This window comes from Vulpes vulpes, chromosome 12 (genome assembly GCF_048418805.1).
Source record: "Vulpes vulpes isolate BD-2025 chromosome 12, VulVul3, whole genome shotgun sequence".
In the NCBI taxonomy this organism is placed as follows: domain Eukaryota; kingdom Metazoa; phylum Chordata; class Mammalia; order Carnivora; family Canidae; genus Vulpes; species Vulpes vulpes.
In genome coordinates this window covers 168,351,018-168,373,178 of record NC_132791.1, presented here as the reverse complement: position 1 = coordinate 168,373,178, position 22,161 = coordinate 168,351,018, and the positions used below count along the sequence as shown (strand labels likewise).

Sequence of the window (22,161 nt, the reverse complement as noted above, 5' to 3'; positions counted from 1 at the left end):
AGAGCATCCCACTGGGTCCTCAGGTTGGCACAGGGTGGGGCAGACCAGCCCTTACTTTGCCGAAACTGAGACTCGGGGAAGTTTGTGCCTTCACCTAGGGTCTCAGAACAGATCGGGCTCCCCAGTGACTTCAGAGGAGGTCAGAGGAGGGTCTCAGAGGAGTTTTGGGAGTGGCTTGGGCACGTCAAAGCTCCTTGCTCAACAAAAGAGGTGACACACACAGAGGTCGGGGGCTGGGAAGGGACAGAGGCAGAAGGTGACCAGGGCTGTTAGGGGTCAGGGAAGGATTCGCCTTGTGGGGAATGTGAGGGGGCCCCCAGAGGACTGGAAGGTTTTGTTTCTCTATGGGGACGGTGGTCTGGTCAGTGTGTGAAATCACACAGAGTGGCTCCTCACAGCCTGTCTTACATCAATAAGAATGCAAACCTATCTTGCAGAAATGAAACAAACCCCCTGAGATAGCACTTTTTACCCAGGAGATCAGCAAGAATCAAAATGAGGCCATTACCACTCCGTTAGCTTAGCCTTTCCCCATGTGGAGGACGCAGGGCCTTTGGGTGTGACTTCCAAGGTCATGTGCCAAAACTCTCAAAATGACAAAGGCACTTGCCCTCTGATTTGGCAGTGCTGCTTCTGGGAACGTCCCACTGCCAGGCTCCCTCATGAGTGCATGGGACATGGTGGGTGAAAGACCAGCTGGAGATGGTTAGGACATGAGGGGGGGGGCCCCCCCACACGAGGAATATTATGCAGCTGCATAAAAGGACTGGTCACGTGATCCACAAGGGACCCTGTTCCCGTGCCTGCAGATCAGTGAAAGGACCAAGAGGTGGAATGGCTTGTGTTGGGAAAAGAAAAGGAATAGACCCAGGAACATGTCTGTGCATGCAGACATAGAATATTCCAGAAAGATGGGCAGCCCTGGTGGCGCACCGGTTTAGCGCCACCTGCAGCCCGGGGTATGATCCTGGAGACCCGGGATCGAGTCCTGTGTTGGGCTCCCTGTGTGGAGCCCGCTTCTCCCTCTGCCTGTGTTTCTGCCTCTCTCTCTCTCTGTCTCTCTCTCTCTGTCTCTATGAATGAATGAATGAATGAATGAATGAATGAATGAATGAATAAATAAATAAATAAATAAATCTTAAAAAAAAAAAAAAAGAATATTCCAGAAAGAGACCCAAGGCAGCCGTAACTATGGCTGTCTCCAAGCAGGTGGCTGGGAGAGAGGCTAAGGCAGATTTACTTTTTACTACGTATCCTTTGGTACATTTTACATTCTGTACTGTGGGGGTATTTTATAGATTCAGAAAATAATGAAAAAGAGAGAGAAAACATTTTCCAAAGGGGAGTTACAGACAAATGGATGTAGGAGGTAGGAAGGAGGAAGGTAGGTTGTGCTGCTGCAGGAGAGGTCTGATCAAGGTGAGGGGCTGAGAGAGTAAACAGGCAGAGAAATGCCACAGGGAGACTTCAGAGTGTAGACCTGGAGAGGCAGAAGCAGGGATGGGAATGCTCCTTCTCAGGAGAGTGGCCCAGCATGTGGCCAGGACAGCAGTGTGACAGGAGCTGAGGCCAACTGGAGGGGCAGGGGTTGGCTAGGACTTACAGGATAGGCGGCCTCAAGGCCTGTGCCTTCTTGGCCTACAGCCCTGGCCCCACAGTCCCTCAGTGGAACCTGAGTGGACCTGAGTGGACATTGTGCCTGATGGCCCAGCAGACCTGAGGGCGGCCTGCTGACAGCTCCCTAGGACCTGCCTGCCACCGAGCTGGGGGGACCCTGTGCTCAGGGCCAGGCGCACCGTCACTACCCTCATCTCGGTCCTGCCCAAGGTCATGCCCCTCCTAGCACTGCTCTCCAGTATGTCCAGCAGACAGGCAGGGAAAGGCCTGTCTCTCTCTATCTGGGACACCAGTGCGGGACCACTGTAGCTCCAGAGCCCGCCCACTGTGGGTACTGGTCCTCAAGGCGCCCTGGGCCAGTCAGCTTGCCTGTGACCCTCCCAGCCATTCCTCCCTCCTTCAGGACAGCAGGTGTTGGCAGGGGGGTGGTGGGATGGGGGTAGTTAGTCTAAGCAGGACATGGGGCTAAATCCGGGCAGGGAGCCAGGAGGGCTGCTGGCTTGCCCTTGGGGACCGGGTGGGGCGGAATTAAGTACCATCTGCTTGGGCATTTAAGATGGTCTCTGATTAGCCACCCCTCCCTGGAGCCGGTGGGGGTCTCCCTGCCCTTTGAGCCCCTGCCTTCTGGGTTTTAGACAAGCTAACCTTGTCACCTTGGGCAGTTAGTCCCCAGCCCAGGGTCCATGTGAAAAGCACAGATGCTGGCTCCAGACCCCAGTTCTCACCCTGGGCTGCCCGGGAGAATCAGCTGGGAGTGTCATAAACACGCCTGTGCCCAGGACCCCCACCCCCACCAACCAAATCCCTACCCTCTGGGGAACAGGCCAGGGCCACTGAGGTTTCAAAGCCTCCCATGTAATCCCAATGTGCATTCCTGCAGGTCGGAATCACATGGAAGTCTTGGACTCCGGGTCTGCACTGATTCTAGGGATCCCTACTACTAACGCAAGAAATTCCTGATGCCACATCTCGGCTGTCATGGCCCTGCCAGCCCCAGGGGCCTCAGTGCCTCCTGCTTGGCCCCTCAGCCCCTCATTCCTGTCACACTCCCCTCTTCACTGCTCATCAGCTCACCAAACTTGTTCCTGTCTTGGGCCTTTGCGTCTGCTGTTCCCTTTGCCTGGAGCACTGTTCCCTGCCTCTACATGGCTGGCTCAAACGTATGAAGTCCCCAACTCGTTCTGAAAATTGCTCAATGCGATGCCTGGGTGGCTCAGCGGTTGAGCACCTGCCTTTGACTCAAGGCGTGATCCTGGAGTCCTGGGATCGAGTCCCACATCGGACTCCCTGCATGGAGCCTGCTTCTCCCTCTGCCTGTGTCTCTGCCTCTCTCTCTCTCTCTCTCTCTCTCTCTGTGTCTCTCATGAGTAAATAAATAAAAATCTTTAAAATAAAAAAAAAAGAAAATAGCTCAAAATGCATTAGCCAAATGGATACCTTTATCTTTCCCTCCACATGGAGCTCCTAGTCCCCGCTGGAGTAAACCCCAAATTCCCTGCCCCTGCCCCCCAATCTATCTGGCTGCTCTCTCCTTGATCACCTGCTGTCTCCTTCCACATGCCCCTGGCACTTCCTGCTGCCTCCGCTTCCCTGCCCTCTCCCAGCCCCACTGTCTCAGGCTTGCATGCTTCCTCGGGGCCACCCCTGCCCAGCAGCCAGGCTGCTAGTTTCCATCCTAGCACACAGCAGGTTAGTACTCAGGTGGCTGTTCACCTCTTTCTCACCCTCCCAGTTCCATGCGGTCAAGAAGCGCGGCAGCCTTGCTCAGGTCTGAAGCCCTGTATTTGGCCCTGAGTCGGTGCACAGTAGGGGTGCAATCAATGTTTGTGCAATGAGCAGTCTCTCCACCAGCTCTGCCCATAGCAGCGGGTGGCTCAAACCAAGAGTTTGCCCCAGAAGGGGTCATGCTTCATGACTCTCATCTTCACTGTGACCTGCGGCTCGTCTCAGGCCTCCCGACACCAAGTCAAAAATGGGCATGGTGTCTACAAGCCTCCAAACCACCCCATGCCTGGGTTACAGGCCAGTGGAAGAGAGGCTCTGACCCTCCTGCAAGGGAGGGGACAGAAATGCCTAGACAGCTGGGGGGGGTGACAAAGAGGGCGTACCCGTGTCCCCAGTCCCCACCATCACCACTGTCACCTGCTCGGCAGAAGAGATTAAAGACCCCACCTACACCAGACCCTAACAGTGGGTTGTCCTCCCAAACACACGGCCAGTCCTTCTCAAGATGCTCAAGATTCCAAAGACAGGGGCTCCTGAGAAACTGTCACGGCCAGAGGAGTGAGGAGATGTGACCAGTAACTGTAAGGTGGGCTCCCAGCACATGAAAGGGGCCTGAGGGGAAAACAGGAAAGCTGAACACAGCACGGACTTTACTGATGTAACACATCTGAACTGATTCGGGGCCGTGATGCAGTGACTGTGCCCCGGTTAGCTTTAACTGCTGGGGAAACTGTAAATTTGAAACCGTACTTTCTGTAAATCTAAAACTGTTCTAAAAAAATAGTCATTAAACCAAATGAGTGAGCCACCAACCCCAGTCAGAATCTCCATCTCCTGGTGCCTTTCTCCCTGGTCCAGGCGGCCCCAGAAGGACAGTCCACTGGGGCCACCCCAGCCTAGGAGTCTGTCTCTACGATAACACTGTCATTGGCTGGGGCTGGAGCTGGCACCCTCTGGGGAACCCCAGAGACCACACTCACCCTGAGGCGGCCCCCACAGGAAAGCCCACACCTCCGGGTTGACTTCCCCTGCACCTGCAGCCCCCACCAGAGCGGGAAGCTACAAAGGGCAGAGGCAGACAGGAAACCCTATCCACTGGGCACCCACTTTAGTGCTGATCTAGCTCAGATAACTCTCGAAACCTGGCCCAGGACACGTCACCACTCATCACTCCATTTTACAGACGGGGAAGCTGAGGCTTTGCTACATGAAGTGATTTGTATGAGGCTGCAGTTATTCTGGGACACACCTCGGAACTGAACTCAGATCCTTCTGACACCAGTGCCACGTCACTAGTGTTCTCAAACTTGAGCAGGCACCGGAATCTCCCAGAGGGTTTGTTAAAACCACCCTCAGAGTTTCTGACTCAGTAGGTCTGAGAGGGAGCCCACACATCTGACCCGTTCCCAGGTGATGCTGAGGCTACAGGTCTGGGGGCCCCACTCGGCTGTTTCCTGGGCAGTGCCACCTGTTGCTGGTCAGGGGAGAGAACGTGCTCACAAACCAGGGAAGCCACTCACCCCTCCCTGCTGCCTGCTAAGCCAAGCCCCTCCTGAGTGGCCATGGGATGTGGAGCAGGTGAGAGTGCCCTGTGCCTCGGTCTCCCTATCTGTGAAGTTACCGACACTGTCCCGCTGCAGTAAGCATGAAATAGGCAAATCGAGGGACCCCATTCCGGGAGCAATGCCTGGCTTGCAGGGACGCCTGGCCTGTGCCAGCCGTTCTGCCAGAGGGCACAGAGGAGGTGCCCTTGGGCCAGTGGAGCATTCTCACATGTCACAGCTGTGAGGGCCAGACCCCACTCTCCCTTGGACCAGAAACAAGAGGATCTCTCCCATGCCACACCCTCACTAGTCACCACCTTGGGCTGTCTTTGCTGTGAGACCGGAGAAGCACCTTCCTGCCCCGCATGTATGGGGCTCAGGGCTGAAGTGACTCATGGCGGGGAAGAGTGTCCCCCCACATCCACACAAAACCTTTAGGTCGTGACCTTATTTGGAAACAAGGTCTTTGCAGATATGATTAGTTAAGAATCTTGGGATGAGATCATCCTGGATTTAAGGCTGGCTGTAAGTCCAAAGACTGATGTCTAGAAAGGACGCAGAGAGACACTGGGAGGAGGCTGTGTGAGGCCAGAGGCCAACGTGGGAGGATGCGACCAGGAGCAGGGAGAGACAGGGAGGACTCTCCCTGGGAGCCTTCCGGGACAGTGTGGCGACTGCAGGCACCTTGATGTAGGACTTGTAACCTCCAGACTGTGGAGGAACACATTTCTATTGCGTAGAGCCTCTTGGTTTGACACAATGTGTTGCAGTAGCTCCAGGAAACTCTGACACCATCTTATAGACCGTGAAGATGAATGAGAACATGTTAATAACGTTTCTGGCTACAGCGACTGCTTCAAATATCAACTTAAATGTTTCCTTCTCAAGAGGCCATACCAGTGGTGGTAGAAGCAAGGCCTCTGGATCGAGCCTGCTTGGGTTCACGTCCCAGCAGGTCCCAACTGTGTGGCTTCGGGCAAACTGCACTGCCTCTCTGTGTGTTAAGTTCCATTTCTGGAAACAGGGGATCCCAGTAGTCCCAATTCACTTGGTTGTCTGGAATGAGGGGGGTGGATCCACACAGAATGCACAAAATGGGGCTTTGTCCAGGCTAAGCCCCCAGTGAGAATTCACCATTCATTCTACTTGACGGGGTCATTCTGATTTCTGGAATTTATCCCAAACAAATCATAACTAAAAAAATCAGAAATCAGAGATGTTCAAAATGGCACTACTTACAAAAGCAGTTAGAAACAACCCAAAGACCAACCCTCAGTGTGATGGGGACACAGGCGTTAGAGAGTGTTGGGGGATGCCTCTCCTAGCACCCAGATGCTGAGCACAAATGTGTCCCAGCCCCAGAGCCGGGTAAAAGCATGCCTGTGGGCAGCAAGGGCTGAGCCAGTAACATGGACACCGGTGTGCAGGGAAGGGGCCGCAGGGCACCCGTGCTCTGCATTTGTTGCACACATGGCACATCCCCTACGAGAGGAGGAGGGTCTGGGGCCTCTGTGCTGGTGGGCCTGGGTCATCTTGGTTAAGCACAGAGAAGAGAATCCTGTACTCAGCTTCCTGCCCCGTGCCTGTCACCTGCCCCATGTCCTGCCCCAAGAGACCTGCTACCTCCAGAGAATAAGGCTGGGTGAGGCTGGTGTGGGTAGACGGCTGGCAGCCAAGGCCCGGTGGCAGGCCCCAACGAGCTGCAGTGAAAAATATGTGAGCAAACCTCACTGTCCCAGCAACATTCCAGCACTTAGCTCCTCCAGGTCCCAGCAATGTTCCAGCACTTAGCTCCTTCAGGGCCTGGCGGGAAGGTGGCCCTTTTAAAAGCCTCCATCACCAGGAGCATTCAGGCGCCCCCGGACAGGGGTGGGGAGATGGTGAGGGAGGGGTACAGTGGGATGTTCCCTGGGGACTCTTAGGGTCTGCAGTGTCTGCATGTCCTCCCTTGGTCAGACCCCCCCACCCTGGGCTGAGCGGCCCTGGAGGGACCTCTGGTTTATTCGTCAAAGATGTCCTGGCGCAGCAGCCGAATGTGGAGGCAGCCCTGTGTCTGGGGAGGAATGAATGGGTAAACCAAACCTGGTTTATACACACAGGGGACTATAACTCAGCCTTTCAAAGGAAGCAAAGTCTGCCACCTGTCATAGCACGGAGGGACCTCCAGGGCATGCTGAGTGAGGTGAGCCCGGCAGGACAGGATAGATGCTGTATCACTCCCGTCACAGGAGGCCCCTAGAACAGGCAAAGTTACAGGGCCCGGAGTAGGGTGGGGGTGGGGCTGGGGAGTGAGTGTGTGACCAGGACAGAGCTCTCGGGTGCAAAGTGGACAAGGTCTGGAGGTGGATGGTGGGGACAGCTGCACAACGACATGAATGGACTTAATGCCACCGCACAGTACACTTACAAATGGTTAAGGCAGCAAATCTGATGTCACGTATATCTTACCACGGTTAAAAACTGAAACAAAATGCTGGTCCTGAATGCCTACTCTGTGGCCGGCCCTGGGAAAACCCGCGGGCAAGCCTAAGGGAAGAGGGTCCCTGAGCCTCAGGGGCTTAGTCTGGAGGCCACCGCTGGCCCTCCACCCCACGGATGCCCCCACTCCTGCGTGGGCTCAGCTGCGGCCTCAGAGGGGCCAGGCCCTGGTGGGGGCGTGGGTCGCGAACGCCTCTCCAGTCAGGATCCCATCGCCACTTTGCAAACGACGCCCTGATTTTCTCCAGGGGAGCCAGGGCTGCCCCCTTGCGCGGCGTCTAGAAGGAGCTGTCCATCAGGATGCCCCGCCCCGGTCCCGCCCCCTGGCTAGGGGGCGGGGCCTGAGCTCTGAGTGGGGCCAACCTGAGGCTCTCCTGAGCTCACCGGTCCCAGCAGTGGGACCTTCCGGCGCCCCTGACCTCCTTCCGCGAAGTGATGGGGCCAGGGGCACCCTGACACATCCAGGAGGTGAGTCAGCGCTGCTGGGCATGCCACATATGGGCAGGGGGCCATCAGAACGACTCCGATTTCGGGCTGGGGAGCTTGGATCACTGAATAATGGGCTTCAAGGGGAGAGGTCTCTTTGTGGGCCATGCTGGTCTGAGTGCCTCTAGGTCATCCAGATGCTGGACACAAAGGTCCAGCTGCCTGAATGTCTGGGCTGCCTCTGCCAACACCTACAATATTCCCCCGTGATTCTGTGTCCTTTTAGGACCTACTCCAGCACCCAGCAAGCCGGGCCTCTTATGTCAGTGATAACAGGCCTACAAGGTGGACAGCCAATGCCCCAGTATGCGCCTATCAGGGGCTCTTTCTTTCTCCCTTATTTCCCACAGGTGGGATTAATCCCCCTGATGGAGAAGCCAAGGCCCAAGGGCACTGTGGCTGTCCCACATCACTCACCTGTCAGTAAGCAGGGAGGCCTGAGGGGTGCTCAGAGTCAGCGTGAGCATGTAGAAGGCACCTGCTGTGTATCGATGCTGCCTGCGGTGGCGGTCCCTTCCCTTTCCAGGGTGAGCACATTTGTGCTCTCTCCTGCCTCATTCCTTCACTACCCCCACCCCCTCCCCCAGCCCCGGAAGAACTGGTGGGGGTGTTGCTCCCCTTACCTTTCAGGCAGGACAGCTTAAGCCCCATGGTGGTGCCTCTGTGGCCTGTGAAGAGAGAAGGGGCTTGTTTAGGATTAGCCATGTGCACCCCCCCCCCCCCAACGGATACACAACAGGAAGTAGTGGGGAGAGAAACTGCCAGTCACCGGTGAGGTCAGGGTGCATGCTGACTACATCTGGGCTGAGTTTGCTCAAAGACGAGTGTGTGCTAGTGGAAAACATTTTCAGGTGCCTCAGAGCTCAATGTACTAGAGATGTGGAGTATGGGGCACAGTGGAGGCGACAGCGTGGTCGGGGGGCTGACGTTGGTTCTGAACCAAGGTCCCCGGCCATTTCTTTTAGGGGTTGCTGACAGTAGCTGGCTTCAGGAGCAGGAGGACGTGAGGACCCTTGGGCCAGGCTGTGGGGCAGCCCTAAGCCCACCATGATGGGCTCACCTTCTGTTAGGGCGCTGCTCCTCTTTTAAATGCATGTTCTTTGGAGACCTAATGGATCGAGGGCACATAGGCCTCAGTCTGTGGGACTTAACATTGTTCCATGCAGCATTCCCACAGTCTGCCAGCAGTGTGATGCGTCCTTAGCATTCTGAGTGATGAATAAAACAGGCAGCAGCTGATGGTGCTCAGCACCTGGGTGCTCTTGACGATTCTCAGCAACAATCCCTGGGAGGTGCTACTACTGTCCCCACTCACAGATGTGCAAATCAAGGCTCTGAGAGCTGGGATTGCAACCCCAGGACCACACCCCCAGGGGCCTGGAAGGGCAGGCTAGTCCCTCCATTCACAGGGAGCTGCCCTTGTGCCAGGCTACGTGGGGAAAGGGGGTGGGGGGGTGGGCACCAGAGGAGTCCCTCAGATCTCCTCTGCAGGTGTGTGACCAAGGCCTGGCACTGTGCTCTGAAACCCGTCATCTCGTCCTGCACAGAGGCCGGCATTTACGGCTAGGAAATGCTGGGGTCCCCCAGGCACTCACTACACAGGCTGTGCTGGTGGACCCGCAGCCTTGGCGCCCCCGGGGAGCTTGTTAGCAATGCAGCATCTCAGGCACACCCAGACGCATGGAGCCAGAATCTGTATTTTAACAAGGCCCCCTGGGAGCCATGTGCCTGTTAAGGTCGGAGAAGCTCGCCCTGGGCCAGAGATTGTGGAGATTTAGGAAGGAAGACAGAGAGGGGTGGGGTGAGGGTAGGGAGGTGCGGGAGAGGGGGGTGGGGACAGTGAGGGTGTGGAGAAGCAGCTGGAAGTCTGGGAGACATGCAGGCCCAGGAGGTGGTGGGACCAGGAGGGGCTGGTTTGGAGAAACCTAGGGTGAGGGCTTCAATTTTATCCAGGTTGGGTTTGCGGGACACGTAGGAAGGAGGTAGCCTGCAGACATCTGCTAGGAGATGGGCTGGGGGGATTGGGGAAGAGGCAGCAGAGCATGAGCGAGTGGGAGGGAGAGAGACAGACACGGTGGAATGTCTACTGACTTGCCGGCAGGCGCTGGAGCTGTGTGCCCTCGTGGCCGGTCCAGAGCCTGACTGAGCCAGGTGACCACAGGTGGGTTCCTCAACCAACCTAGACTTCACTTCCCTTGTCTTGAAAACAGGGATGATGCTCTTGGCATCTGAGCATCTTGGCACTGAGCAGCACGGAAGACTGCATTATCAGGAGGGCACACGGCTCAGGCTTGAGCAGTGTCAGATGCTATTATTTATGACAGCCACGGAGGGAAGACAGGTAGTGGCTTCCAGCTGGGGCCTTTCTCCAGGGCCGTGCTATCCAGTGTGGTCTTGGACCAGCAGCATGGGACCACCTGGAGCTTGTGAGAGATGCAGGCTTTCAGGCCCCGCCCCGCCTGCAGGCTTGGGGAGCTGCCTCTCAACCAGACCCAGGGGATGCTCATTACCGCTGCAGAGACTCAGCGAATTCGCCTGGGCACTTAAGAAGATACAGATGCCTGGGGCCCACCCCAGAGATTCTGGGGTAATTGGCTTGGAGTGTGGGCCTGGCACCAGGATTTTTTTTTTTTAAAGCTCACCAGGGGAGACTGATGTGCAGGATGAGATGTCAAGGAGAGGGGATCCTTCTTCAGGGGGGAGAGGAAGGATCAGGCTGAAAGAAGAGAGAGAGGCCAGGCATGTGGGAATAACAGGCGTCATCTCTTGAGCGTTTGCTGTGTGCTCAGCATTTGTCAGAGCCCCTGGACCCATGGACCCCTGGACTGAGGTCCCTGGTCCGTTAATGCTCACAACAGCCCAGAGAGGTTGGGACCATCCTCATTTCAGAGGAGGAAACAGAGGCATGGGGAGGTTAGTTAATTTGCCCAAGGTTGTAGGGATAGCAAGAGGTGGGGTCAGAATTCAAACCCAGCACTTTGAACCTTAGAGCCACAATATTTTCAGCTACAGGGCTCTGCAGGGCGGATGGGTGGGGATGTTAAGCAGGGAGTGGCATAGACCAGACCTTACCCTGTCTTTCCCAACCCTCCCCAGGCTGGGTCTCCAGCCTAGAGGTCTCCAGCCCTGACTTCGGGCTCGTGAACAAATACGCCCAGGACCCCCAACTGGCCACTGTGAGCAGCACACACAACATCGCAGCCTAGTACAGACACACTGTGCGCAGCGCACCCCGACTTCACTGTGTGCTTCTGTGAGGTCTTTAAGTGGTGGCCACAGGGTACCCCATAGGTCTTATGGGCGCCCCATCCCAGGGTTTAGACAATGATTTATGTGGAAGTCCTCCTGCAGGAAATGATGTTAGTACTTTGCAATAAAATACTCCAGAAAAACTAGCTCCGTGCCATGGGCACCGGGGAACAACACGGTCGGGGCCAAGGCATCAAAGTGGAGAGGTGGGAGTTCATTACATATTTTTGTGTGTGTTTGAAAAATACTAAAATGTCAAAAGAAAGACAACGGTCTATGAGGTGACAGGATGGGGCCAATGTTTAGTTTTCTGAGCCTGATCATTGGACCGAGTCTGTAAGAGACTGTTCCTGCTCTCAGGACACACCCGCCCAGGTGTCTGGGCTCAGAGGCCATCATGCCTGCAGGTGTAACTCTCGGATGGCCCAGCTAGAAAATCAACAAAGCCATGTGTACGACAGAGAGAGACCCTAAAGGAAATGTGGCTAAATGCTCATCTCTGGGGAAGGACATGGGGGTGCTTTATGTTCTTGCAACTTTTCTGGAAGCTTCAAACTATTTCAAGAGAGGTCAACCAGGGAAAGAAAAGCAGAGAAAGAGCAGCAACAGGGGTCCCACAGTCTCTGTGCCCACCACTGCCTCCCCAGCTGTGGCCCATAGAGTTCTGTGCATCAGACACTATTTTCCTAGAAACTTCTCTGATGCAGTTGTAGCTGCATTCAGGGGACTGTGGCTCTGGTCTGGGGAAGGCTGTGCTATTTCATGCCAGGAGTACTACTTCCCCAAGAGTTGTCCTGAATTGATAGGTGTTGTCTCTAAAGCTGTCTTGTAGCTTGAAAAACACTCATTTCAAAACATTCAGGAGGGAAGGAGGAAGGAGGGAAGGAGAAGGAAGGAGAGAAGAAGGGAGGAAGGGAAGAGGCAGGGAGAATAAAGAACAGCCAGATCAAGGAAGCAAGAGGAGGAGGGGGAACGAGGACTGGCCCCAGTCTGGATTCCGGGGACACAGGGACAAGAAGCTGCACTGCGGTTATACAAAGGTCACGCCACAGAGTCATGTCAGTGTGTAGGGATTCTGTGTCAGCTTTCTACAATTCCCAAATGGAGAATTTTTACAAACCGCCGTTTTTTTTGTCCCAGCGTATGGGCCATAACTCTGGTCATCCTGCTTCTACCTCTGCATGGGGACAGAAACCAGGCAGCAGGTGGGGAGCGGACCAAAGGAACATGGAAGAACCAGGGTCTGAGAGCTGTGTGATCTCAGGCATGTCGTTTCCCTCTCTGAGTCTCAGGAGCTGAAGCTGGGCTCCCCGGGCTCTGTGTCCTCATCTGTAAAAACGGGTGTCCTGCCACTAGCCTGGGGGATGGTTGCCACTGTCACCCAGCACTCCTGTGAAGGCCTGGCATTAGAAGACAACAGGGGGCAACCCGTGTTGGGGTCCCTTGTTTGGAGGTATGGGCTGCTGTGTCAGGAGGGGGAGCTCCTAGGGGTGATCCACCTGCAGCCACGGATATGAGCCGTGTCCACTCCATCCCTTTGTGATGGAGCTGTTGGTGGGGGCCATCTAGGCAGAGACTAGCAAGGCTTTGGTGGGAGAGAGCCCAGGGGATGGGACGAGCTGTCTGCAAGGGAGAAGCACAAGCCTGATTCCACAACCATGTGAATGGGAACCTGACCGTGGGGAGCGAAGCTGCTTCTACCATAAACTCCTTCACTGTCATCACAGTGGCAATGAATGCTGACAGATACCCAGTTAATGCTTTTAAGAGGCCAAATCCTGGGCCAGGATAATTATAAAAATTAATTTCCCTGGACCCTAACAATGCCCTAAGAGATAAACATTACTACTACCCCATTTTACGGATGGAGTAGGGCATGGAGCTCTGAGGGGTCCAGGGGCTAGTAAGCTGCAGCCGAGGCCCAGGACCCGTCCTGGCGCTTAGCTTCAGCACCCCATCCTTCCATAGGCCACGTTTGTTACAAAGATACAGATTTTTGCAATCAGGAAAAAGAGCTTTAAGGGAGGGAAGAAAAGATCGATGGGAGGGGTCCCCCTTAGCTCAGCAAGATGGCACAAGTGCAGTCAGGCCCGGGAGAACTGCTAGTTTAGGTCTAAATGTTCTCTCTCTCACACTCTTGCAGGAGTGTGAAAAACCTCCCTTTCATATTGAATCGGGCTGTTTATGCTCCCTCTGAAATATCAGATTGTTAATTATTTGCACAACAGCTTGAAGTAGAACAGGTTCTTTCTTGCATCCAGGCATAAAAATCTCTCTACCACCAAATGGCCACAACAGGATCCTCTTCTGGCGATAGGGACGGGCAATGATACTCACTTCCTTCCTCCTGCAGGGGTCTGTCTCTCCTCTGAGCAATCGAGATAGAAGGGTATCAGCTGCTTTGCACACCACAGTGTTCTCTAAAACCATGAGCATCTCCAGGGGAAGGACACACTTGGCCAAGTTGTCTGTTACTGTTTTGATAGCCGCTTGGAAGATAACTACCAGCCCACAGCCGTGAAAGCTTCCCAGCTCACCTTCTACATGTTTGCCATGCAGAGAAAAGTAAACCCATATACTTGTTCTCGGCACAAAATAAAAAGTAATTAAGATGTAGCACTCCCTATCCAACGTATAGAACCACTGACTGACTGGGGAGACCCTACTTCTTGAAGTCTGGCCTAGTGCGGGCTGATTTCCTTCAGTTACTTCTTTTGTGGATCAGAGGTCGGGCTCTAGAGTGTGAGGGAGAGTCTTTCTGGGGTGAATCATACAAATCTACAGCTAGAAGTGGCCGTAGATAAAAGGCTCCAGGTAAAATATGTCGTCCTAATTTCTGCATGGGACATACTCATACCCCGAATCCTTCATCATTAACCCACAATTTAAACATAACTGGGGGGACACCTGGGTGGCTTAGTGGTTGAGCATCTGCCTTTGGCTCAGGTCGTGATGCCGGGGTCCTGGGATCAAGTTTTATATTGGGCTCCCCGCAGGGAGCCTGCTTCTCCTTCTGCCTATGTCTCTGCCTCTCTCTGTATGTCTCCCATGAATAAATAAATAAAAGCTTAAAAAAATAAATGTAACTGGGTGTTCCCCCCCCTTTTTTTTTAAAGATTTTATTTATTTATTCATTCATAGAGACACAGAGAGAGAATGAGAGGCAGAGACACAGGCAGAGGGAGAAGCAGGCTCCATGCAGAGAGCCTGACATGGGACTCGATCCAGGGTCTCCAGGATCACACCCCAGGCTGCAGGCGGCACTAAACCGCTGCACCACCGGGGCTGCCCCCCCCCCTTTTTTAAAGATTTTATTTTTAAGTAATCTCTACACTCATCGTGGGGCTTGAACTCATGACCCTGAGATCAAGAGTCACATGCTCCAGCACCTGAGCCAACCAGAGGCATCCTGCATTTTATTTGCTAAATCTGGCATCTCTCCACAGAGGTGGTCTTGGTTCTAACAGGGGTCTCCCAGATGAAGACATGGAAGCCCAGGGAGGGAAGGTGAGTGAAAGGCTGAGTCCCGCTGGAAGTCTGATCTTGGTCTCTGTAGAGCCACCTCCTAGATGGAATTGGAATGATCCTCTGGAGGTCGTGACTCACTCCTTAACAAAGACCTCACTTGAGGCCCAAGGAGAGGACAAGGGTGAAGAATCATAGCTAAGGAATGTGACAGTTTGCCTAGGGGCGAGGACCCAGCAGTGAGGATGGAACCAGGTGCCCCGCGCAGCAGGGGCCTGTAGGCAAGCTCTCTACACCTGTTCCCTTACTGCCAACACAGGGAAGAAGGTTCTAACAGGCTGGCCATGCTGGGCTTCCATTAGGCACAAGGTACATCTTGGTTTTCTTCCTTCTTTAGAAAAAGCACTTTCTTTTTGTAACAGGATTAGAATTCCTGCAACTCCAGCCAGAGGGTCTGTGCTGGGAACAGATGCTACAAGCGTTAACATGCCTCCCATCCTGGTACACAGACTGCAAACATGAGCATCTCCCTGGCCTTAGCCCACGGACCTGCAGGAGGCGGTGAGCTCCTCTCTCAGGGGAAGCGAGGACAGCTGCTAGGCCCACAGTGGCTCACAACAGGAAGTGAAAGAGGATGGGGGTGGGGAGGCCAAGGCACCCACTGAAATCCCCTCCTACTTATTTATTTATGAGAAACACACACACACACACACAGAGAGAGGGAGAAGCAGGCTCCATGCAGGGAGCCTGATGTGGGACTCCATCCCAGGTCTCCAGGACCACACCCCAGGCTGAAGGCGGCACTAAACCGCTGAGCCAAGGGGCTGCCCTCCCCTCCTACTTTTCTGTCATGGAGAAGAGTCCTGGGCCACCTGGGGTCCAGCCTTGGCCTCCCTGTGATTGACCACATAACTCTAAGAAAATACTTGCCCACGGCCAGCTCTGGGACTCTGTGTGATCAAGCTCAATGCTTATGGTTTGTGTTTCTTTTCATATGATCTATGTTAATAAAAATGTTTATTTAAAAATAAGGGGTATGCTATTAGAAGTCAAGTTAATGGTTAATTAACCACAAGGTTGATTTAAAAATATGCAAATAAATTTTTTTTTCTCAAGTAGGCTCTATGCCCAATGTGGGGCTCGAACTCAAAACCCTGAGAGTGAGAGTTGTATGCTCTTCTGAGCCAGCCAGGTGCCCCCCCAAACATGCAGTTGTTTCTTACAGCAGCCTTGAGGATAGGAGACACAAACTACCAGCCCGCAGAAGTGAGTACCTGCCAGCTCATGCCCTGAAGGTTTCCAGTGCAAAGAGAAAAGTAAACTAGATGTGGCATTGCCTCTGGGAGACGTGGAACCACCACTGGCTCCTGAGGGACACTGCAGCAGGGAGGGGCAGGAGGAGATTCCTGGGGAAGTTCTGTTTCCGGTTCTGGGTGTACACTTCTGGTGTGCACATATACCATACATGTGTTATACCTTAATAATATTTTAATGGGGGGGGGGGTGCATGTTGCACTTGCTGGTCCCAGAGGCCTGGCCTGGCCCCTGCCACATTCAAAAGCAATTCTTGAGGTGTGGCAGCTAGGGGTTCAAGGCCTGGCCCTGCCACTTACCACCCCATGACCTTTACAAGCCTCTGTGTCTTCGTCTGTAAAATGGGGATAACATGACTTCTTGGTTGGAAGATGAAGAGGGACAAGGCAAGTGACAGGAACCGGCTCTTACTGCTGCGGGGTCTGGCTTGTGGCAAGTGCGCCATTCATATTAGATAGCACTGCTCCCTTTCCACGCCCACTGGGGGGATGTTCTGAGCTCCAGTCCTCAGGGGTGACCTCAACTCAGGCTCTGGGTCCAAAGAGCTGCACCCCCCAAGCAAGGGAAGGGCTTCCAGGGAGAGGAGATTAGGTGGTGAGGCTTTCAGCCTCCTTGGGGCTTGCAGAGGGATTAAGTCTTTCCATAAATACATCGCCTGCCTCCCTCCACCCCCCCATCCATCCATCCATCCATCCATTCATCCATCTGGAGGAATCAGTAGCCAGGGTGGGGACAAAGATCCCAAGGTGGGTGTGGCCTGGACAGGTAAAGGTGGGGGGACAGGTGAAGGCATTCCTGGGGGTTGGGCTGGAAATGCCAGGGCCTGCCAATCCAGCTCTGCTTCTGTGCCTCGGTTTCCCTATCTGTAGAATGGGGTGTTTGCGCCACAAATGCTGCACCCTCTCAGAAGTGCCTTCCATCTGCCCTTCCTCGGTGATCCCCTAGCTGGTCAGCCAGCAGAGCCATTCTCTCCAGGCGGTTCCGCGGCGGCCCAGCGCCCAGCGCCCAGCGCCCAGCGCCCCTGCCCCACCCCCTGCCCCACCCCCTGCCCCGGCCAGCCCAGCCCAGCCCAGCCCAGCCCAGCGTCTCCGGGCCGCCGCGCTCAGCGTGCGTTCACACTGGTCGCCCTTTGCGGCTGCAAACCTGCTTTGAAGCCCTGGGAGCCAACGGGGGCCCCTAAGTGAGGCGGCTCATAAATAATAGAGTTTGAAATACTCGATAGAGGGGAAATGGTTCCTCTGGAGGCCTCCCGCCCCCACCCCGGGCCGGGCTGGGCTCCAGCTCTCAGGAATGGCGGTCTGGCCCGCTCCCGGGAACTCGTGACAGCGCGGGGTGCCGGGCTGAGAGTGGGGGGCGCACCCCGCCCCCGCCCCCCCCGCCCCGGGGAGCCGCCGCCCCGCGGAGCTCTGGGCTCAACTTTCCCCACACCCGCGTCTCCGCAGAGCGGTCTGCGCGGAGTTGGGGGCCGCCCGGCCCGCGCCCCCCGCGCCCCCGCCCCCCGGGCGCCCCCCGCCCCCCTGGGCGCCCCGGCTGGGCGGGCTGCGGCCGGCGGGGAGCGCGGGGTCCTCCGGCAGCGGCGCGGCGGGGCGCGGCGGGGCGGGGCGCGGGGCACTCACCGCTTCCTGGGGGGCTCACTGCGGAGCCGCGCCCGGGGCGCTGGCGGGGGCGGCGGGGGCGGCGGCGGCGGCCGGGCTCCGGGGACCGGGGCGACGAGCCTGCGAGGGTGAGCAGCGGGGGTCATGGCCCGGCCGGGCAGCGCGGGCCCCCGCTCCGCCCCGGCCGCCGCTCGGGCCGCCGCCGCGCGCACGCCTCCGGCCGCCCCCTCCCCGGCCCCTCGGGGCGGCGCTGCCCCTGGCCCCGCCCCGCCCGCGGGCGCCGGGTGGCTCGGGCCGGGGAGGGGGCGGAGCAGGCCCGCCCGCCGCCTCCCGGGGACCGTGCCAGGGGCGCGCCCGGCGCCCGCCTGGGTTCCCTCGCGCCCGGCCTGGGCCGGGGAAAGTTGGGGCCCCTCCCCGGGGCTGCGTGCCAGGCTGCCCGAGGCCGTGCACCGCAGCCCAGGTTGGGTGGGAAGGGGCGCGGGGCTCTCCCGGGCCAGGTGGCCACAGAGGAGTGGGCCCCATCGCCAGGCTGCGGAGAGGGGAGCCCAGGGGTGCGAGGTTCCACCTTCTCGCCAGCCCTAGCGCCCTACCCCTGCTCCAGGGGCTGGGGTGGGGGCGGGACAAGTAAGCAGCGCCCCTCCCCCCTCTGGGGAGAGCTGTGGGGCTTCAGAGGGCCTCGGGATCAAAAGGCGGCCTCCGGTGTCGGGTTCGGGCCCTTCCACCCTCCACTTCTCGAGGTAAACCCCGGGTGCAGCCAGAGGGGGCATGAAGACTTGCCTCCTGGCCCGCTGCCACGGCTTCCGCTGCCCCGGCTTCAGGTTTTGCTGATGCCCAGCTGGGAGTAACTCCAGTTCCCCTCCGGTGGGTGTGGAGGCCTTTTAACCAAATGGGTTTCTTAGGAGGCTGCCTGATGAGAAGGTCTCTGCGGGCACCTTCCCAGCGAGCCGGGAGGAACAAAAGTACCCCCTTAGTGGGTTCTTTATGTCACTGTCAGAAGCCCCTCATGCCAGCTCCAGCTTTCAAGCCCAAGGTCTCCACACCCTGTGCTGTGTGTACTTTTGGAGGCTTGGAGGGGGAAACTGAGTCACAGCAGGGCAGTGGCACTCCCTTGGCAAAAGCAGGAAAGAATTCAGTGGCAGGAAATAGAGTCAGCATCCTAGCTGTGTTCTCCCTTTGAGTCATTCCTAAAAATGTTGCAATCTTTTGTATCAAGTTAGGAGTGACAGGTAGAAAGTGTATCATGTCCCCTGCCCTCCTCCACCCAAGAGAAGAACAGAGGGAGAAGGGGGAAGGGTTAGGGACAGTGCCCCCCCTCAAGAGAAGGACAGAAGGGGGAAGGGTTAGGGACAGGGTGTTCCTTCCAAGGGTCCCCAGTCCCCACCCTCGGAAGGAAGGTGGGCTGTCCAGGGTCTTGTGTCCTGGCTGTGAGCTGTGGGGCAGGGCTGCTCTGAACGGTCTCCTTTAATGGTGGTGATAGAGGTGCAGGGAAGCCTGCAAGGATGGTGGGCACAGTCACCAGGTCCTTGTTCTGGCATGGTGAAGAACCAAAGAGGCCTTTTCTGCAGGCAGAGAAGCCCTCAGCAGGCTGAACAAATGCTCGGTGCTGCTTGTGAGCTCAGCCTGTTTCTGGGTTTCAGTTTCCAACCAGGACAAATGGTAATTTATTATTTCTACAAATGCTTTTTGAGCACCTACTCTGTGCCGGGCCCCAGGGTACCTCAGTGAATGGACAACTGTCGCTGACAGTGCCACCTATGCCCACAACCCCCATGTCACCACCTGCTCAGGACGGCCCTGTGAGGGGGAGACACTTATTCTGTCCATTTCCCTGCGGCCTGTGGCACAGGATGTCACAGGTCACCCAACTAGTGGGCTCTGTGGCCCCAAGCCGAGGGAGGAGCCTCCAGCCTCAGGCGGGGTGGCTGCTAATGAGAGGCGGCCAGGAGGATGAGTTATTCAACTGTATGGGTTGAGGTAAGGAATAGAAATAATCCAGTTTAAATTGCTTCCTCCCCCAGGAGTCCTCGGTCCCCTGAGAGCAGTTCCAGGGTCGGAATATCTGGATCTGCAGATCCGCACCTGAGGTCCGGGCTGGGTCATTTTTTGTCATGGGGTGCTGTCCTGGACACTGTGGGATATTGAGCAGCATCCCTGGCCTTCACCCACTAGAGGCCACTAGCATCACCTCCCTTCTCCATGTTGTGACAACTAGACACTGCCACCTGTCCACTGGGGGAGCAATCACCTGAATGTATTCCAATGGTTCCCAGCCCTGGTGGTCTGGCATGCTGGTGTCACAGGGGGTAGGGGGGGTGGATAGGTGGGGAGCTTAATAAGTAAATAAATAAAAACGCATAAAGCAAGCACTCAGGCCCAGGCTCACGTCTGGGATCCTCACCCAATTGGTCCAGGTAAAGTCTAGGTATGGGTGTGTTGTAAAAACTCCCAGGTGGCATCGGGACGCCTGGGTTGCTCAGTTAAGTGTCCAACTCTTGATTTTGGCTCAGATGGTGATCTCAGGGTCGTGAGATGGAGCCCAGCATCCAGCTCTGCCCTGGGGGGTGGAGCCTGCTTGAGATTCTCTCCCTCCCCCTCTGCACCTCCCCCACCCCCACACATGCCCCCCCCCAATAAATTCTTTAAGAACTCCCCGGTGACATTAATTGGCTGGTCCGATGGAGAACCTCAAATCTAGCCTCAGAGCCCATGTGGAAGACTAGAGAGTTGGGACAAATCAACCAAGTGAAGTATGTGAAATGTGTACAGATCGATTCGAACAAACCCATTCATTGTAAAAAGATATTTGTGAGTTAATAGTGGAAAATGGACCATAGCCTGGGTATTAGATAATATTAAGAAATTATTACCAATTTGAATGGATGTGACTGGCATCATCGTGCTTTTAAAAGCCTTTATCTATTAGCAATGCATATGCAAACGTTATTTATGACTGAATTAGTATGAAGACCAGGTTTGCTCTATTAGTGTCCAGGAAAATGAAAAGATGGAAGAGAGAGGGAGGAGAGAGACAAAATAATGATGGAGAGTATTGATAATTGTTGAAGTTATGTGGAGATTCATTATGCTAGTCTACTTCTTTTTAAATAATTTGTTTAAAAAATTATTTGACAGAGAGAGAGAGAGAGAGTGCACAAGCAGGGGGGAGTGGCAGAGGGAGAGGGAGAAGCAGGCTCCAGGCTGAGCAGCGTGCCAGACTCAGGGCTCCACACGGGGCTTGACCCTAGAATCCTGGGATCATGACCTGAGCCGAAGGCAGACACTTCACCAACTGAGTCACCCAGGTGTCCGGATTCTCTCTACTTCTAGGTATGTTTGCAATTTTCCAAAATTGGGGCACCTGGCTGGCTCAGTTGGTGGATCTTGGAATCATGAGTTGAAGCCCCACGTTGGGTGGAGAGATTACTTAAATAAATCTTAAAAAAAAAAAAAGAGAGATTTTTCCAAAATAAAGAGAAACCTTTTGTTTTAAAAAGAGAGAGAAAGCCTATGTAGACACTTTTCCTGGCAGCCAGGTGAGGTGCCTACCTCCAGGAACTTGGTCTTGGTTTGGGGGTGGGGACAGGTAAAGGGAAGCTGGTAGTGGGGACCTTGTGGGTTCTGGGAGGAGAGGCAGGCTCAGAGGGCTCACCTTGCACCTCCACCTGGAAGCAGCCATGAACCCCGACCCTGGAGACTAAGCTAGGCCAGAGGCCTCATACCTGCTCTGATCAGAATCATCTGGCACTTTGGGAAAAGGCGGGTGCTGCCGCCCAGGGGGAGATTCGTCAGGTGTGAGCCTGGCTGGGTGGCTGTGAAGTCAGCCCCCTGAAACCTGTCCCCCAAAGCCCTTCCTTCTCAGCCCCAAGCCCCTTGGTCTGAGAGTAAGTAGAACAGCCAGAGCAATTCCTCCCCACTCCTCCCCCTGGGGATTAATGCACGGACAGCTTTGCTGATTCAGCAAGAGTTCTCAACAGTGACTGCGTGCCCTCCACGTGCCAGGCACGGCTCCAGGCTCTAGTGAGTGACCCAGCCCGTCGAGAACTCTTGCCCTGTGGATGTTAGTCTTCGTGCTGAGTTTTCTGCTGTGAAGGGTGGGGGTGGGGAGCTAAAACTTGGGAAAAGGTGGACAAGAAGAGGCTCTTGGAGTAATAACCCCCTCAAGGGCTTCGGGAGGAAATGCTTCCTGTGGGATTCTGGGTTCAGGGTATGGCCCAAGGATGGTAGGAAAGGGTCCACAGTTGTAGGACAACTTCCTCCTCCTGAAATACCTCCCTCTGCCCTTGCCCCGAGAGCCCCCTCCCGACTTTCAGAGCTCTGCGCAGGCGTCCCTTTGCAGTCTGGAACTGCATCCTGTCCTGGGTTTGCTGTCACTAGCAGGTAAGCCCCCAGAGGGCAGGGACTAGGTCCGCTTTGCTGACCGTCATATCCCTGGCACAGGGCGGACACTCCATACTTCAGAACAAATAGGGTTTGAATGAGTGGATGAAGAACCTCAAGTCCTCAGTAGAGAAGCAGATGATAGAGCCCATTCCCAAAGGGAGCCATTTGCCAAAATGCCAAACCAGCGCAGGGAGCTGCAGGGGACTGGGCACAAGGAGGTGGCTGGTTCTGTCTACCGGTCCCGGCTTGCTTGTGCCCCTCCTCATAACCTGGGAGCAGGGATGAGGAGGGTGGCCGTGGTGACATCA

At 55.6% G+C, this 22,161-nt stretch overlaps 1 protein-coding gene across 4 annotated transcripts in view; it reads right to left on the bottom strand.

Annotated features, from left to right (window-relative positions):
• Positions 1-17,669, bottom strand: part of C12H16orf74 (chromosome 12 C16orf74 homolog) — a 31,579-nt gene extending 13,910 nt beyond the window's left edge. Inside the window, exons 1-3 of one of the 4 annotated variants that reach the window (XM_072731383.1) lie at positions 17,495-17,669; positions 8,911-9,058; positions 8,474-8,518 (exon numbers count right to left, since the gene is read on the bottom strand). In XM_072731383.1, the coding sequence (XP_072587484.1) occupies positions 8,474-8,501 (28 nt within the window). In that variant the 5' untranslated portion in view covers positions 8,502-8,518; positions 8,911-9,058; positions 17,495-17,669. Of the gene's footprint in view, positions 1-8,473; positions 8,519-8,910; positions 9,059-9,445; positions 14,104-17,494 lie in introns of those variants that run through there. The other 3 variants (XM_072731384.1, XM_072731382.1, XM_026004940.2) reach the window with 3 other exon arrangements.
• Between the last annotated feature and the right edge of the window lie 4,492 nt (positions 17,670-22,161).